A 16,021-nucleotide genomic window follows, 5' to 3' on the forward strand; every position below is an offset into this window, starting at 1 on the left:
TTTATTTTTTGAGACAGAGTCTTGCTCTGTCACCCAGGCTGGAGTGCAGTGGCGCGATCTCGGCTCACTGCAAGCTCTGCCTCCCAGGTTCATGCCATTCTCCCGCCTCAGCCTACTGAGTAGCAAGGACTACGGGTGCCCGCCACCACGCCTGGCTAATTTTTTTTTTATTTTTTTTTTTTAGTAGAGACGGGGTTTCACTGTGTTAGCCAGGATGGTCTCGATCTCCTGACCTCGTGATCCACTCGCCTCGGCCTCCCAAAGTGCTGGGATTACAGGCGTAAGCCACCATGCCCGGCCTCTAGTTTTTTAAAAGATATAGTCTGTACAATGAATAAACAAGCTTATAATTGTTATACTTCTTTTAATAATCTATGAAGCAGGTTTGCGTCAGGTTTAAATTCTGAAGTTTACACTGACCAATCTTACAACCTTAGGCAAAACACCTGACCTTACTAAGTTTCAATTGCCCACTACTTAATGGTGGTGATAATGTTAATATTAAAATGTTTTTTATATAATAGTGTTTTCATATACTTTGACATTTTTCTCACCAAATATACTATGCATACATTTGACTAACCTTGTTACTTTAGAAGTAATTTAATGAGAAAAAATAAAAATTTGGTACCAATGACACTATTACCAAATGAATGCAAAATATCTTTTACAAAATATTCTTCAAAGAGGGACATTAAAACCTAAAAAGACAGCTGTTTGTTAATAAAGAAAGACATGTGGAGTGGAGCTCACCACACTTCAGAAGCAGCTCAATTAAAATATACAGCAATGTGTCTGATTATTCATCAGTAGTAACTGATAATTTGAAATTCTTCACATTTACATTGAAAAACTTTACCAAAATGAGTAAAACAACATTCACTTTTTCCATTCTCCTTTTGCCAGATTTCTTACCTATATTTCCCAAGAAAATGCAATAATTTTTTTTGTATGATAAACTTCTGACATGTTCATAATGTTTATATAAAAATACGGAGAGGTTACTCTTACAACATAAGTACATTAAAAAATCTCATTGGTACAACTTTGTTTCAAAAAAGTCATCCTTTTAGCTATTTAAAAAGGCAAGAGGTTGGAAGCAGTGGCTCACGCCTGTAATCCCAGCACTTTGGGAGGCCAAGGTGGGCAGATCACCTGAGATCAGGAGTTCAAGACCAGCCTGGCCAACATGGTGAAACCCCATCTCTACTAAAAATACAAAAGTTAGCCAGGCATGGTGGCAAACACCTGTAATCCCAGGTACTTGGGAGGCTGAGGCAAGAGAATCACTTGAACCCTGGAGGCAGAGGTTGCAGTGAGCTGAGATCATGCCATTGCACTCCAGCCTGGGGGACAAGAGCGAGACGTCGTCTCAAAAAAATAAACAAATAAAATAACAAAATAAAAAGGCAAGAAATATTCAATCATATATGGAAAAAATTATCACTAATTTTTTAAAAAACATTTTATTAGTGGTTATGAATTGTAATGTTGATATGAGGAATTCTTAAAATAGGCTATTATTTTAGAATCATAGAATTTATTATATGACGAACTTAATCTTATATATCACATTAGTATATATAAGGCCATATAATAGAAAGAATGAGTATTTTATATCTCCTACAACTTTTTAGGTCAAAAAATAAGCTTTTGGCTCATAATAAACAGTTACTAGGAATGCATTCATTAATTATAGAAGCACACATAATTCTTTGTAATTTTCTCCATGTAAATCACCTTACAGAATGAACACTTTCTTATTTTATTTTATTTTATTTTGTTTTATTTTGTGACAGGGTCTCGCCCTGTTACCTAGGCTCACTGCAGCCTTGACATTCTGGGCACAAGAGATCCTCCCACCTCAGCCTTCTGAGTAGCTGGGACTACAGGCACACACCACTGCACCCAACTAATTTTTGTATTTTTTGTAGAGACAGGGTTTTGCCATGTTGTCCAAGCTGGTTTTGAACTCCTGGTGTTAAGTGATCTGCCCACCTCGACTTCTCAAAGTGCTGGGTTTACAGGCGTAAGCCAGTGAGCCCAGCCCAGAGGGAATATTTTCTTGAAGTTACCACTTAAACATACTAGAGTTCTCTAATTAAAAAGTCACTGGTGAATTCTTCTGTAAAACAAAGAATAATACCCAATTCAATAAATATTACTGTGGTCCCTCTGTATCAAAAACATATCAAGTGAGAAGGTCATAAAGGTGACCCTCTGCATTAGACACTGTTAAAATCATTAGAATTGGTAGGTACTTTTAAAAAACAACAAAACACTGTTTCTCACTGAAATGCCAGTAACTATGCTCTAATTCTGAGGTCTCAACTCTAACTACACATTAGACTTACATAGAAAGCTTTGTTTTAAAACCTCCAGAGCCCAGCCTCTACCATTTCCCTCTGCCAAAACCTCCAGGAAATTTTGATTTATCTGTGGTAGGGACTAAACATCAGTATTTTTCTAAATAGCCCCCAGATGGTACCAGTGCAGCAAAGGTTGAAAAGCAATGCTGCTTTATAGGGAGCCAGTCTGCGTGTAAAAATTTACACAACACGTACACACATAATGAAAGCAACGTACTCTTCTCTCTCTCCCCTCCCACCAGGCCTCAAATCCTTTCTGCCATTCTTAGAGAAAAGCGGGAGAGCTTGGATCTTTTAGAGAGTGTATACGGTTTACTGTAGAAAAAGAGAAGTGCCTATGAAAAGCAGAGATAGTATGTTAGCTGTCTCATAAAACAAATGCCTACATATGGCTGTACTTCCTAAGCTGTAGTTTCTCCCCAAATGACACTTTCCCTCACTTTATTATTATACCATCTGAAATTACATTAACTGTCTTAAAAACCATCTTCTTACAAAAATGTTAACAGTCCAGCAACAATTTCCCCATAAGTCTTTTTGTTTTTTTGGTTTTTTTTTTTTTTTGAGACGGAGTCTCTCTCCCTCTGTCACTCAGGCTGGAGTGCAGTGGCACGATCTCGGCTCACTGCAACCTCCGCCTCCCGGGGTCAAGCAATTCTTCTGCCTCAGCCTCCTGAGTAGCTGGGATTACCAGCACCCACTACCATGCCCCGCTAACTTTTTTTTTTTTTTTTGTATTTTCAGTAGAGACAGGGTTTCACCATGTTGGCTAGGCTGGTCTTGAACTCCTGAACTCAAGTGATTCACCTGCCTTGGCCTCTCAAAGTGCTAGGATTACAGGCATGAGCCACCATGCCCAGCCTCCCCTATAAGTCTTTTAATTACATTATTTTTCTTGTTAATTACAGGCCAACATCACTTGGATTTAAGGAATCAATGTTCTAAGAGTGGAGGTGGAAAAATGAGTAATTCTGAAATAAACACTTTGGAAAGGAAGACACACCTGAGTGACTCTAGAATAAGTGTCGAAGGAGAGCAGGTCACTGAAAGAAAGAGAAATGGAAATATGAGCACCTGAAATAACTGACCTTTAAAATCCCTTCCAACTCTGAGATTGTAAAATTCTATGGAGAGACCAAAGTTAAGCAGCACCTCTTTTCCTTTCTCACATAAAAGAGTTCCCTCCTCCTAAGACACAGATCTCAGGCTACTGCAACTGAGACATTATAAATTTTACCCTATTATTAAGACTAAAAATGACTTTTAGGATTCTACATTGTCTTACCTTTAAGACTATAAACTAGCTATAATTTGAGTCTCTCTGGATTGTTTTTTAGGAGGCCACAAGTAAATCTCTTCAGTAAATAGTAACGATTAACTGTGCATGTCATTCAACAAGCATTTATTCAATCTACCTAATGAGCTGTTGAAGGGTAATACAGTATTACAAGAGTCATTAGACTTCAGAGAGGAACTACAATGACCCAATTTTAACTTGAAAAAAAGTTTTAAATTGATACAGATAAAGCAATAATTGTAGGCAAACGTGTAGCTTTAAATGCTTCTATTAAAAAAGAAAAAAGAACTGCAAATTAATGAGCTAGTATTCAGTACAACAAAGTTAAAGGTTTCCCACATAGAAAAAAATAAAGAGCAGAAATTGATAAAACAAAAAATAATATATGTGTCTATATAACTAGGAGAAAAAGCCAAAAGTTGGTTCTTCGAAAAGGCTAATAAACTTCTAGCATAACAGATGAAGAGCAAAAATGGGAAGATACAAATAAAAACAAAAGGGAACATGACTACAGATACTGGAAATACTAAAAAGATAACAAGATATTCATGAAAATCTTTTTATAAATAAATTTGAAAATCTAGATGAAATGGCCAAATTCCCAGAATATGATCCTAGCAAAAACTCACTCAGTAATTTACAGATGATTTAAACAACTCCATGTAAAATAAAAACCAGAAATGAAATCCCAAACATAATGCTTTATGTGGATGTGTGTGAGGTAAATTATTACATGAGCTTACAAAACATTAATCACCCAACCTATATTTGAAAAAGTTCTAATTTTTCTATACTCCACTGTTTAATAAATCTGTAGCTAACCAGTAAAAGCTAGTGTCTGGTAGCTCCAAAATAAATAACGCTATCATCTAATAACAGGTATTAGTAGTGAATTTAAAAATAAACAAGAAAATCATGGAAATACAAAAGAAAAAGAAACCGTATGTATAATCGTAAATACTAAACAAATTAGAAACTCCATATTAATGAAGATTCCTTTCACACTTTTTAAAACTCAATTGAGAAGGTAGTGAAAACTGTAAATACTCCCTCTATAAAACTGCAAGTAAACACAAACTTGTACATAGAATTTTAAAGAACTCAAAAATGCCCTGATGCACATATATGATATTGATAGGAGTTCCAGATAAGTAGAACTTCAGGGTACCCAAGGGTATCCAAGAGTCAGTAAAGGTAGTATAACTAGAAAAATTTCCAACGTCATCTCTGTCAGATCAAAAGGAAATGCAAACACTGGGTTAAAAACACTAGTAATAATAATGAATGGAGGCACCTGGAGGTAGATTTGTAAATTCAGAGGCTTAACTGAAATTATATGAACCAAAAGAAAAACGTAAGTCTCTAAAGATCTTCAAGATCTACCTCAAATGGCACCTCTCTCATTAAATCTCTTTTCCCTACTGCTCCCACACACAGAGCACTCTCACTCCCCTTCTCTGTCTCTTATATTTCTGACATGTATCACAGACATTTAGTTAATGTGGCTTACTCCTCTAGACAAACTTAAGAAACTATTCCAGAGGAAACTAATGATCTCACTTCGTTATTCCCTTTGCAGTGCTCAGAGTGAGTAATTCGTGCGGCCACTTAAAATATCAGCAAAGGAACAAAGATCGTTGGAACTCATTGCTTTTAAATACTGTATAGTGACAGGAATCCCTTGAAATCGTGGAAGTATTCTTTCAAAGAGCATGAATAATTTATAATTAATATTACTGTGCTGCCCGGGTGAGGCGCGGGGGAATGGATTATTAGGATAAGCTGGTTGTGGCAGTAAAAATATACAAGCGGCGGCCGGGCGTGGTGGCTCATGCCTGTAATCCCAACACTTTGGGAGGCCGAGATGGGCGGATCACTTGAGATCGGGAGTTCGAGACCAGCCTGGCCCACATGGTGAAACACCGTCTCTACTAAAAATACAAAAATTAGCCGGCCGCGGTGGCAGGCACCTGCAATCCCAGCTACTTGGGAGGCTGAGGCTGGAGAATCGCTTGAACCCGGGAGGCGGAGGTTGTAGTGAGCTGAGATCGAGCCATTGCACTCTGGCCTGGGCGACACAGCGAGACTCCCCCTAAAAAAATATATAGAGAGAGAGGCGGCAGAAGCTTTAGGAAATAAGAATAAATGTTAAATAAATTCGACGTTTGTGGCAAATAAGAGAAAAAGTAAACCTCCAAGTTGGGCACTATTTTAAAAACAATAAATAACACTGTTGACCCTTCTTTGGACCTTCTCTGGATCAATGGTTTGCAGGCTTAAGACATCAAAAGCAATTTTACTTGTGAAAATTTTCATCAGTTTCCTCCAGATGTAAAAGAATCTCCTCGGCACACTCCAGGGAAGGGGCACCCGTGATTTTCTCCTTCACGCTCTGGAACAACTGCCTCAGCATCGCCTGCAGCATCGCCTGGTCGTCACTGGAGAAACGGGCCATCCTGTTGGAATCAAACGCCCACTCTCATTACTCCAGGTCCGAGCAAAAGCCGCGCACTGCGCCCGCGCACCCCCACCCAGCCCCGGCTACGTGCGGCGTCGTTCCCAGGGAGACCGCGGCGAGCGCCTGTGCTTGGGCCCTCAGCTGCCAGCGCGTCATTTTGGAAAACAAGTCACCTTACTTTGGGGCAGCAGGGGTCCGCGAGGTCTCGCCTCTGGTACTCGTAGTTGCTAGCCTTCAGTACCAGCAGACCTCAGGCTCTCCTGACTAACAACAAAAGAGACACCAGGAATGATCTGATGGGAGGACCCGACGACGGAACGTCACGATGCGCGTGACGTCAGCTCGCTGATGTGGCTTCCGCGGTGGGAGGGAGTGCAAGCAGGTGACCTGGGGGCACCCAGAAAATGTTCGAGTGAGCCACTCTCCCTCGCCGCCGCGTTGTAGGTGGGAGGGAAGAGAGTACGAAGAGAAAGCGATCAATAAAAGAAAAATGGTAGAAGTGAAACTGAAAGTAGCCTGACAAGCCTCAATTGAAGAATGAATGGTTTTGAAAAGTTGCAGTGTTGTTTTCCTCTAACGGCTAACACCTGCTGAGCTCGTACGCCTTACCAAACACTTTCCTTACCAAGCACCTTGCTAGGAGCTATGAAGTAGACTCCCTCATTGAGTAACAGAGAGAAAAATAAATTAACGATTACAATACAGTGCAATTAAATGTCATGCTAGAAAAAAGAATGTGTCAAGTCGGTGCTGTGGAGACCCAGAATTAGTTTCAACCCAATAGAGGAGTCGAGGAAAGAAGCAAAGAGAGCAAACTGGACATGCAAAGAATAGGGGCCTCAGAGTGTAGGATATACTGGCACTTGAGGTAATCGGGTTAGAAAGAGGAGGTGAGGAAGCTAAAGAAGTAAATTGGTCACATCTGGAAGGGTCTAATCTTTTGGCACATTAAGGGATTCGAGATTTTTCTGCAAGTAGTAGGATGCAATGGTATTCCAGAGAGACACCATGTGATGGTATCACATATAAAGATCGTTCTGCAGGAAGCTGCAGTGGATATTCATGGTCCCTCATCCAGTTTCCAGTCTAGATCAATTCCCCAGACCATGGTTATGTCCAGGCTATAAGGAACCGTCCCACTGATGAGTGGTTCAATGTCAATGAATTCTCCTTTATCCAGCCTTATATTTTACTCCCCTAGTATCAGGTACACATCACATATTAGCCAGGATTAACGTCCTCTTTGATGTTTACGCTATTATTTTCTGAAGCAAAAGTATGATACATCTTTGCCAGCTCTAGCGGCATGTAACTCTGTGAAATGTCTGCTAATTGTCTTGATTGTCTAACTACTGCATTAGGGGAAAAAAATATTAGTAGAGTAGGCATATTTGCAACTTTATTTGTGGGTGAGGCTTAAAACCCAATATGTATATGTACAAGTATGTGTGTGCACATACATAGAGTTACCAGCAATGTGACAGCTGCATATTCAAATTAACAGATGGTTGTATTGACAACTCAGACACGAAGACTGAGATAACCATTAGTGATGTGATTTTCTGAAATATTGCTATTATTGGTAAAATTGAGAACAAAACTCATTGGTTTACATGGCTTTTGCATTCCTGAAAAATTCAGTGTGTTAAAACTGTGCCAAATATTCCATTTATGTTTATATAATATTCATATTTATAATATTTATATTTCTAATTCCATGTTTATAAGTATTATATCTATTTATATACATGGAATTAGATCCTATTTATAAATATTATATCTATTTATATACATGGAATTAGGTCCTAGACTCAAATACTTACCAAGAGTGTTTTTTCTGCATGAAATACCCAGAAAGACCATTGAAACCACTGAGAGTCATGTAAGAACCAGAACAATCCTTTTGTGTACGTGACTGTCCTGGGTGTATTTTAAGGTGTTTAAGTGTCCCTGTCTCACACTGCAGATGCCAGTAAGTGCCCTGAAGCCACTGTGATGACAAAATGTCCCCACATATTTCAAAAAGCCTTCTACGGGAGAATAGAACTGGACAGATTAAGAACTACTGTTCTAAATATTATACCTTAGGAAGAAGGAAAATAAACTTAGAATACCTGAGATACACGAAGGAAAGAGGGCAAAAAACAGAGGAGGGATGCTTTAAGGTAAAATTCAATAAATATTGTCTTCATAAAATAATGATTATAAAATATTCTAATTTGTGAAGATTAAAAATACATAGTACTTAAATACTAGAAACAATAATTAGAAAGTAGGAAATAGAATAAGTTGAAATGTTCTGCAATCTTTGTATTTTTGTGTTTTTTTTCTTTTTTTAGAGATGGGGTTTCACTATGTTGCTCAGTCTGGACTCAAATTCCTGGGCTCAAATGATCCCCCAACTTCAGACTCCCAAGTAGCTAGGACTGCAGATATGTACCAGTGCACCCAGCATCTTGTGTTTTTCTAAAAGGAGTTTAAGATGTTAAACTTGACTGAGTCAGCATGGTAAAATTTCAAATGTAACCACTTGAAAATTAGAAATAGAGAATTTTAATTTGAAAATAGAGAGAAAAATTAAATGAAAGAAAACAATTAATACATTTAAAAAAAGCATTACAAAAGTAGGAAAAATAAAAACATACAAAGAAACATTATAGAAAAAGCCCCAAACGCTGATAAATTTAAATGAACTCAACACTCCACTTAAAAGCCAGCTGCCAGATTGGATTTTAAAAATGACCAACTGTATGCTATTTATTAGAATCCTAAAAACCTAGAAAAGTAAGAATTTAAAAGACGGGAAAAGATAAAATAGGTGAATATTATCCAAAATAAAGCTGTTGAAGCTATACTCATATCAGCAAAAATAAACTTAAAGATGTTAGGGATACAGAGTGTTGCACTATAATTTTTAAAAGTAATTCAACAGGAAGATACAAAAATGTTGAACTTTTAATATTTTGAGAATTTTTAATAAGTAAACAAAGTTCTTAATCTCTCCAAAAGTTTTTAATATTTTCCAGAGAATATTTCTGCACATGTTCTTATATATCCTTAAATAAGATACACTCAACCTAGGAAGCTGAATTCCCAAGATAGCCGTGGGACAACTCTGAAGCACTATCTCAGCTTCAGAGCTCCTCATATGATTGGCTGGAGACTTTTTTGCAAGAGCATTACGGCTGAACTTCTCCTTATACCTAATTCTTCCTCCCAGACTCTTCCCGGACATTGTTCCCAAGAGTACACCCCAGTAAGTCTACTGCACATGAATCTCTGAGTTTGAGTCTATTTCCGAGGGAATGCTATTGGCTATGGAATCTGATTCAGTCAATCAGATATTATTCCATTATCCAACACATGGTGTTCTTACAATAATAACATGAGTTTCTGATCATGTCATAGACTGCCAGGTCTTCCTTATGTCTGTTCTGTACACAGTGGACTCTTGTCAAAGAACTAATTTTTGTCCCAAAGAAATATGGCCACAGTAGCAGTGTCAATGATCTAAAATTTTTTATGTATTTTCTTTACCTTTTTGAAAAGGCTGTGAGCATAGTATTTCATACTCATGGATTTGCAGTGAGATAACACATGTAAAATACTAGCAAAGGCCTTGAATTTTGGAAAAGTGTTCAATACCTATTGAATATTATTATCATCGTTGCCCATTTCTACAACTTTGAATTGGATATTTTCATAGAACTTAGCCAGCCAGATGCAACTTTTATAAACTAATAAGAGAGTAAAGTATTTCAAATCTTCCAAGTTTTGAAATTGGCTTTTTCTTCTCTAGGTAACAAATCAGAATGAAATTAGGGAGCTATAAACCTCTAACATCTCTACTTAAAGACTTTTTTATTTTTGGGATCTCCCATTTTAAAATGACTTTTGTTTTTTCCCACTTGGTTTGATTAGAAAACCAAACACAGATGAAAAATTTCTTCAAAAGTCTGACATAGAGTTTGGCCATTACCCAAAATATAGTTCTTGGCTTTGAAAGTTTGCTTGCATGTCTAGAGAAATAATTTGAATTGGTATAAATAACTATGTTTCCTTATTTACAGGAAACATAACATTCCTTATTTACAGAGATCACTTACTGATCCCTCCTAAATTATTGGCCTAAGCAATTTTCCAAATAAGCCTCTTGAGCTAATGTCCTAGCCTAATCCTGCTTTTAGTATGATGCCAGCAAGACAAGAATCTCACTGCTCTGAAAGCAAGGCTAAAATATATTCACTCTCATGTTTCCAGCATTGAATCCAACTTTGAAGATATTTATTATGTGGTCTACAAAGTTCTGTACATCAGGTGTAACTGAACCTTGCTTCTTAAGACTTGATTTTAATACACTTTCCCCCTCCTTTGGTTTTATTAATTTGAGACCATATTCAGTCAAATTCAATCTACTCTCGTGTCTAAACAAGTCTCTAAACTACATGTGCACTGTGTGTGTATGTGAATTTCTTCTTTCACTTTAAGAAAAAATATAATATAAAAAGCATATTTGTTCCTTAAAAGTTATAAGATGAATTAATTTATCACAAAAATTTTAGTAATAGAATTTTCAATAAAAATAGGATCTGTCTTGAATTCGTTACTAAATAAAAACTTGAATAATTAGCCACTTACACGTATATAGTTACACCTTTAGGAAAGAACATTAAAATGTCTTATGTGCTGGGAAATTTTCCATATTGCTCTAAGAAAAGAAAAGAACACAAAGTTGGAGAATATGACTTTCATGCCAACATTCCTATGTATAAATCATAGAATTCAAATGTTTTCATTAACTGTTTAGTAATTTGGTGCAAAAAAAAAAAGTAATAATTCGGTGTTGAAAACAGAATTTACTACAAAGAAAATAACTGTTTAAAGAATACATATTAACAATTATATATATATATATAAATACACACACATACATTTTCCTTCTTTCCATTACAAAACATTTTAAAAACTTTACAAAAGTATAGAGAATAAAACGATGAACCTCTCAGATTCAAAAATGTTCAATATCTTGCCAATCTTATGTCAACTATTGCCCCCCGCCCCATTTGTTCTAAATACATTAAACCTCAAACATCTCATCATTTGGTCTATAAACACCTTGGCCTGCATCTTTCATAGATCAGGTCTATTCCCCACATAACCACTATATATATGATTTTCCTTCACTACTAACTAAATTCATAAGACTTCCTTTATAGCATCAAATACAAGTTAACATCCAAATTTCCCTAATTGTCCAGAAATGTGTTTTCACAGTTGGTTTATTTCAATCAGGAGCCAAACAAGTTCGCGTTTCATTTCATTGAGTCTGTTTCAGCCTTTTCTCCCTCCTGTTCCCCCCACTGGCTTGTTGGAGCAGTCAGGTCATTGACTCTGCATCGCCCCATGCCCTGGATTTGCAGACTGTGTCCTTGTGGTGTCATTTAACGTGCTCCTCTAACCTTGAATTCCCTATGGATTGCAGTTAAGGCCAGAGAACTGCTGGCTTCACGGAGGTACAATTTGCGCAGTCATGGGGGGCCCTGCACTCAGATAGGCTCTGTGCTAGGCTTAATGCTTGGCCAGGTCTGCCTTGAATCTTAATACTATTTACCTTTGAACTTGTGTTTTGGAAGGACTGCACAGCAGGAGCACAAAGCAGAGGAGAGGAGATGATGACGCTGTGAGCGCAATATTTCAGTTCCCCTAAGATGCGCAGGTTAGCGGAACTCCAAGCCAGTAACAGGCCGTCATATATGTCTATAACTGAGTCTGCAGGGAGGCCACACTTACCATGTGAGGTCTTGCTTCAAACGCAGAAAGAAGGCAATGACCTTGTGAATAACACCACAGACTAATGACCCCAGTCATACCTTTTCCTACTTATTTTATTTCCAATATTAATCAGGCACTTATGCCAAAAATAATGGCATGGAAAGATAGGGAAAGACAGGATAAGCCATAGTTCCTTTCTTTCAGTTCCTCCTTATTCACCAATAAGCTGAAGGCAGCGTCAAGAAGGCAGTATCATTGCCACTATCAGGAAGTGAAATAAAAATCCTTGATTTGGTTTTGTACAGCATTTCTACTGTTCTGATAAGAACAAAATGTATATGCATGTATGAGCTGCAAAATATGAATTGTGTAATTTCAGTGTTTCTGCGTAGGAATATAATACTCATTTGTATTTAAAATTAACATTGCACAATATGAAGATGAACAGTAAAATTCAGCTAAAAATTTAGAATTAAAATTTTCTTTACTCAGAATGACCTTAAATAGCAAATAACAATGGTAAATTATTAGAACAAAGGGAAAGAAAAGGTTTTGTGTTTGAGTACCATTTAGAGTAGTTTTTCCTGTTTTGTGAACAAGGGACTCCACATGTTTTCATTTTTCAATACCTCCCCACGACCCTTCACAAATGAAGTCGCCGGCCCTAGCTCCAAGATTTGTGAGTGTGGGGTAAATCCCTGCATGCACCTGCACAGATCCCAGGCTCCCATCCTCACTCACACACTTGTGGTCATTGTCCGTTTCTTTGTCCCTGGGTCCCAGCAGACCAGGAACACAGACCAGTCAGCCTGCTCAGTTCTCCACTGCGCTTCCTGTGCTCAGTACAATCTGTGCATGGAGAAGACTTCTAAGTGCCTGGGAATAAGTGACAGAATGGAGACAGGGGCCTCGCAGGCATCCCGGAGAGGGAGGATGAGATGTGAACTAGGTTAATAATGGATGGTGGTGATAAAGAAGGGAGGATGAAGGCAAGATTTTCTTTTTTTTTTTTTTTTTTTTTGTGATGGAGTCTCACTCTGTCGCCCAGGCTGGAGTGCAATGGCGCGATCTCGGCTCACTGCAACCTCTGACACCTGGGTTCAAGCAATTCTCCAGCCTCAGCCTCCCGAGTAGCTAGGACTACAGGCACCTGCCACCGTGCCCAGCTAATTTTTGTAGTTTTAGTAGAGACAGGGCTTCACCATCTTGGCCAGGCTGGTCTCAAACTCCTGACCTCATGATCCACTCACCTCAGCCTCCCAAAGTGCTGGGATTACAGGCCTGAGCCACCAGGCCCAGCCTAAGGCAAAGTTCTTATCTACAAGGCACTGAAGGCCTGCATAAGGCTAGGATGGATGTGTATGTGAAGGAGAGGCAGGGAAACTGGGTTCTGGCTTTCTGGTTTGGGCAACTGGGTAGATGGAGTGTCTTTACCTGAGATATTGCCTGAAAAAGGGGTCAGGTTTGTGAGAGGAGAGTTTGTCTTAAAAATTTGTAAATTTTGTTTACCTGACTATTACTTGAGGGCATGCTATCAGCCTACAGCAAGAAGTCTTTTTGTATAAGAATTATGGATGAGCTATTTCAAGTCTTTTCGTGCTTTATTTTGTTTTATGTTTTGTTCTGAGACAGAGTCTTGCTCTGTCGCCCAGGCTGGAGTGAAGTGGAGCCATCTTGGCTTACTGCAACCTCCACCTCCCAGGTTCAAGCGATTCTTCTTCCTCAGCCTCCTGAGTAGCTGGGATTACAGGCATGTGCCACCACACCTGGCTAATTTTTGCATTTTTCGTACAGATAGGGTTTCACCATGTTGGACAGGCTGGTCTCGAACTCCTGACCTCAAGTGATCTGCCCGCCTGAGCCTCCCAAAGTGCTGGGATTACAGGCATGAGCCACCGCGCCCAGCTTGGCTATTCCAAGTCTTATTCCTATAAATATATTATATGTGCTACGTCATTAAACTAATAGTTGTTAATAGAGTCTAACATACATTTTCAGACTTGGGCTCCAATTTCATAGCTCACTTAGATCTTAGCTTGGGTTACAGTCTAAGCTGCTAGAAAAAACAGGCAGAGAGTGGGGGGCAACCAAAAATATGATAGCTTCAGAAAGACAGCCGTTTATTTACCTCTTATGTGTGGATCCAGATCTAGTCAGTCCCATTCTGGTAGAGTGGCTTTGCCATCATCAACAAGGATTTTTCATCTTTGGATCCAGGATGGCTTCTCCAGTTCTCACCACTACATCTGCTTCTCAGCCAGTGGAAAAGATAAGCAGGCAAAGGCACAACCAAAAAGTGACATACGCTACTTCTGTTTAATCTCATTGGCCAGGACATACTTACATGAACACATGTAGCTGCAGAGGCTAAAACGTGGAGTCTTTGCTTGAATAATAAAACTAGGATCTTCAGTGTCTCAGAGAAGAAAGGCAGAATGGATATTGGTAGATGGCCGGCAGTCTCTCCCATATATACCTATGGTAATATTCTGGCTTTCCCCAAATTGTACACATTATTATTTACTGGCTAGATCAGATATTATTCACTTCAGGAAACAGAAACCAGTCTAGATATTTTAAGAAGTACAGGGGCCGGGCACGGTGGCTCACGCCTGTAATCCCAGCAATTTGAGAGGCCGAGGCAAGCAGATCACAAGGTCAGGAGATCGAGACCATCCTGGCTAACACGGTAACATGGTGAAACCCTGTCTCTACTAAAAATACAAAAAAAAAAAAAAATTAGCCAGGTGTGGTGATGGGCACCTGCAGTCCCAGCTACTTGGGAGGCTGAGGCAGGAGAATGGCATGAACCTGGGTGGTGGAGCTTGCAGTGAGCCGAGATCCCGCCACTGTACTCCAGCCTGGGCGACAGAGCGAGACTCCATCTCAGAAAAAAAAAAAAAAAGGAAGAAGTACAGGGATTTAGGAGTTTATAAAATTGCCCGAAAGACCAAAGAAGAAGGCTCTAAACTGAGCCTCAAGAAATTATTCCCAGAGCACTACAGAACTGAGCCTCTAGTAGCAATACTACTTCTGTGCTACTCTAGAACTATGAACTTTATGAATAAATAGCAATAGCCAAATTCAGGGATAGGAGATTTGGGTCTGGAAGCCTCTGTGATCAGCACAAATCCCCATCAAATCCCATAGAGCTGCTTATTGGGTACTGAAATATGGCCACCATCTCCACTGAAATTGCTTCCCAACACATAGGAAGCTGGAGATAAGTGTATGGAAGGATGCTACAGAAAATGTCACATTTCCATGACCGTGTTTGCCAGCATATACAGAACCAAGAAAAGGCATAAAACTTCTGCCTTCTCAATTGTGTAAGTGTGCTTAATTTGCAGAACCAAATTCACACGGAACACTAGCTGCACAGAAATCTGAAAATGCCATTGATAGTGCCACAGCCTTTACAGGACAAGAAAGCACAGTATATGGAGGGTGGATTTGAAGATGAGATGGCCAGTCTACCATTCCCATGGTAGATAGCAATATATATTCTAGAAAATAAATTGTCTATGGACACAGCTAAGTCAAAACTCAATTAAAACTCTCACAGATGGATGACCGGCTGAATTTTATTTTACTCATTCAACTAGCCAGATTCTGCTTATGAGTCATAAGTTTTCATCTTTGACATTGATCTCTTATCATCTCACATACCTGTAACTACCCATTTAAAATATATATATTTTATATCCACATGCCAGCCTCACCATTGCCAGCTACTGGTGATCATTTCTAAGATCAACGTTATCTCCACTATTCCTAAACCTCTTCCCACTATCCACACTTTATCTACCAGTTCCCAAAGTAAAAGCAGCTCTGAAGTCATTCTTCATTGTTTCTTCTACTTCAACTCCCAGATCCAATCTATCACCAAGTGCTATTGATTCTGCTTCCTGAATCTCTCTCCAATCTGTATGTGTCTTCTAATCCTACTGCCACTGTTTATATTATATATATATTATATTATATTACATATATTAGGATATACTAAACAAATAGTAAGTTATATCATTTGTGGATTCTTGATAATATTTCTTTGTTTTTATTTCATTCTAGTGGCCAGTGTATAATTTCACATTGATAGGCATGTTAATTTTTTAATAGCTTTTG

General features: G+C 38.6%; 1 protein-coding gene across 2 annotated transcripts in view; it reads right to left on the bottom strand.

Moving 5' to 3' along the window:
* The window catches only part of TBC1D32 (TBC1 domain family member 32), a 270,320-nt gene extending 263,849 nt beyond the window's left edge, over positions 1 to 6,471 (bottom strand). Inside the window, exons 1-2 of one of the 2 annotated variants that reach the window (XM_055262795.2) lie at positions 6,303 to 6,471; positions 5,967 to 6,122 (exon numbers count right to left, since the gene is read on the bottom strand). In XM_055262795.2, the coding sequence (XP_055118770.2) occupies positions 5,967 to 6,121 (155 nt within the window). In that variant the 5' untranslated portion in view covers position 6,122; positions 6,303 to 6,471. The remainder of the gene's footprint in view (positions 1 to 5,966; positions 6,123 to 6,302) is intronic. The other variant, XM_063620888.1, reaches the window with a different exon arrangement.
* Between the last annotated feature and the right edge of the window lie 9,550 nt (positions 6,472 to 16,021).

This window comes from Symphalangus syndactylus, chromosome 2 (genome assembly GCF_028878055.3).
Source record: "Symphalangus syndactylus isolate Jambi chromosome 2, NHGRI_mSymSyn1-v2.1_pri, whole genome shotgun sequence".
NCBI lineage: Eukaryota > Metazoa > Chordata > Mammalia > Primates > Hylobatidae > Symphalangus > Symphalangus syndactylus.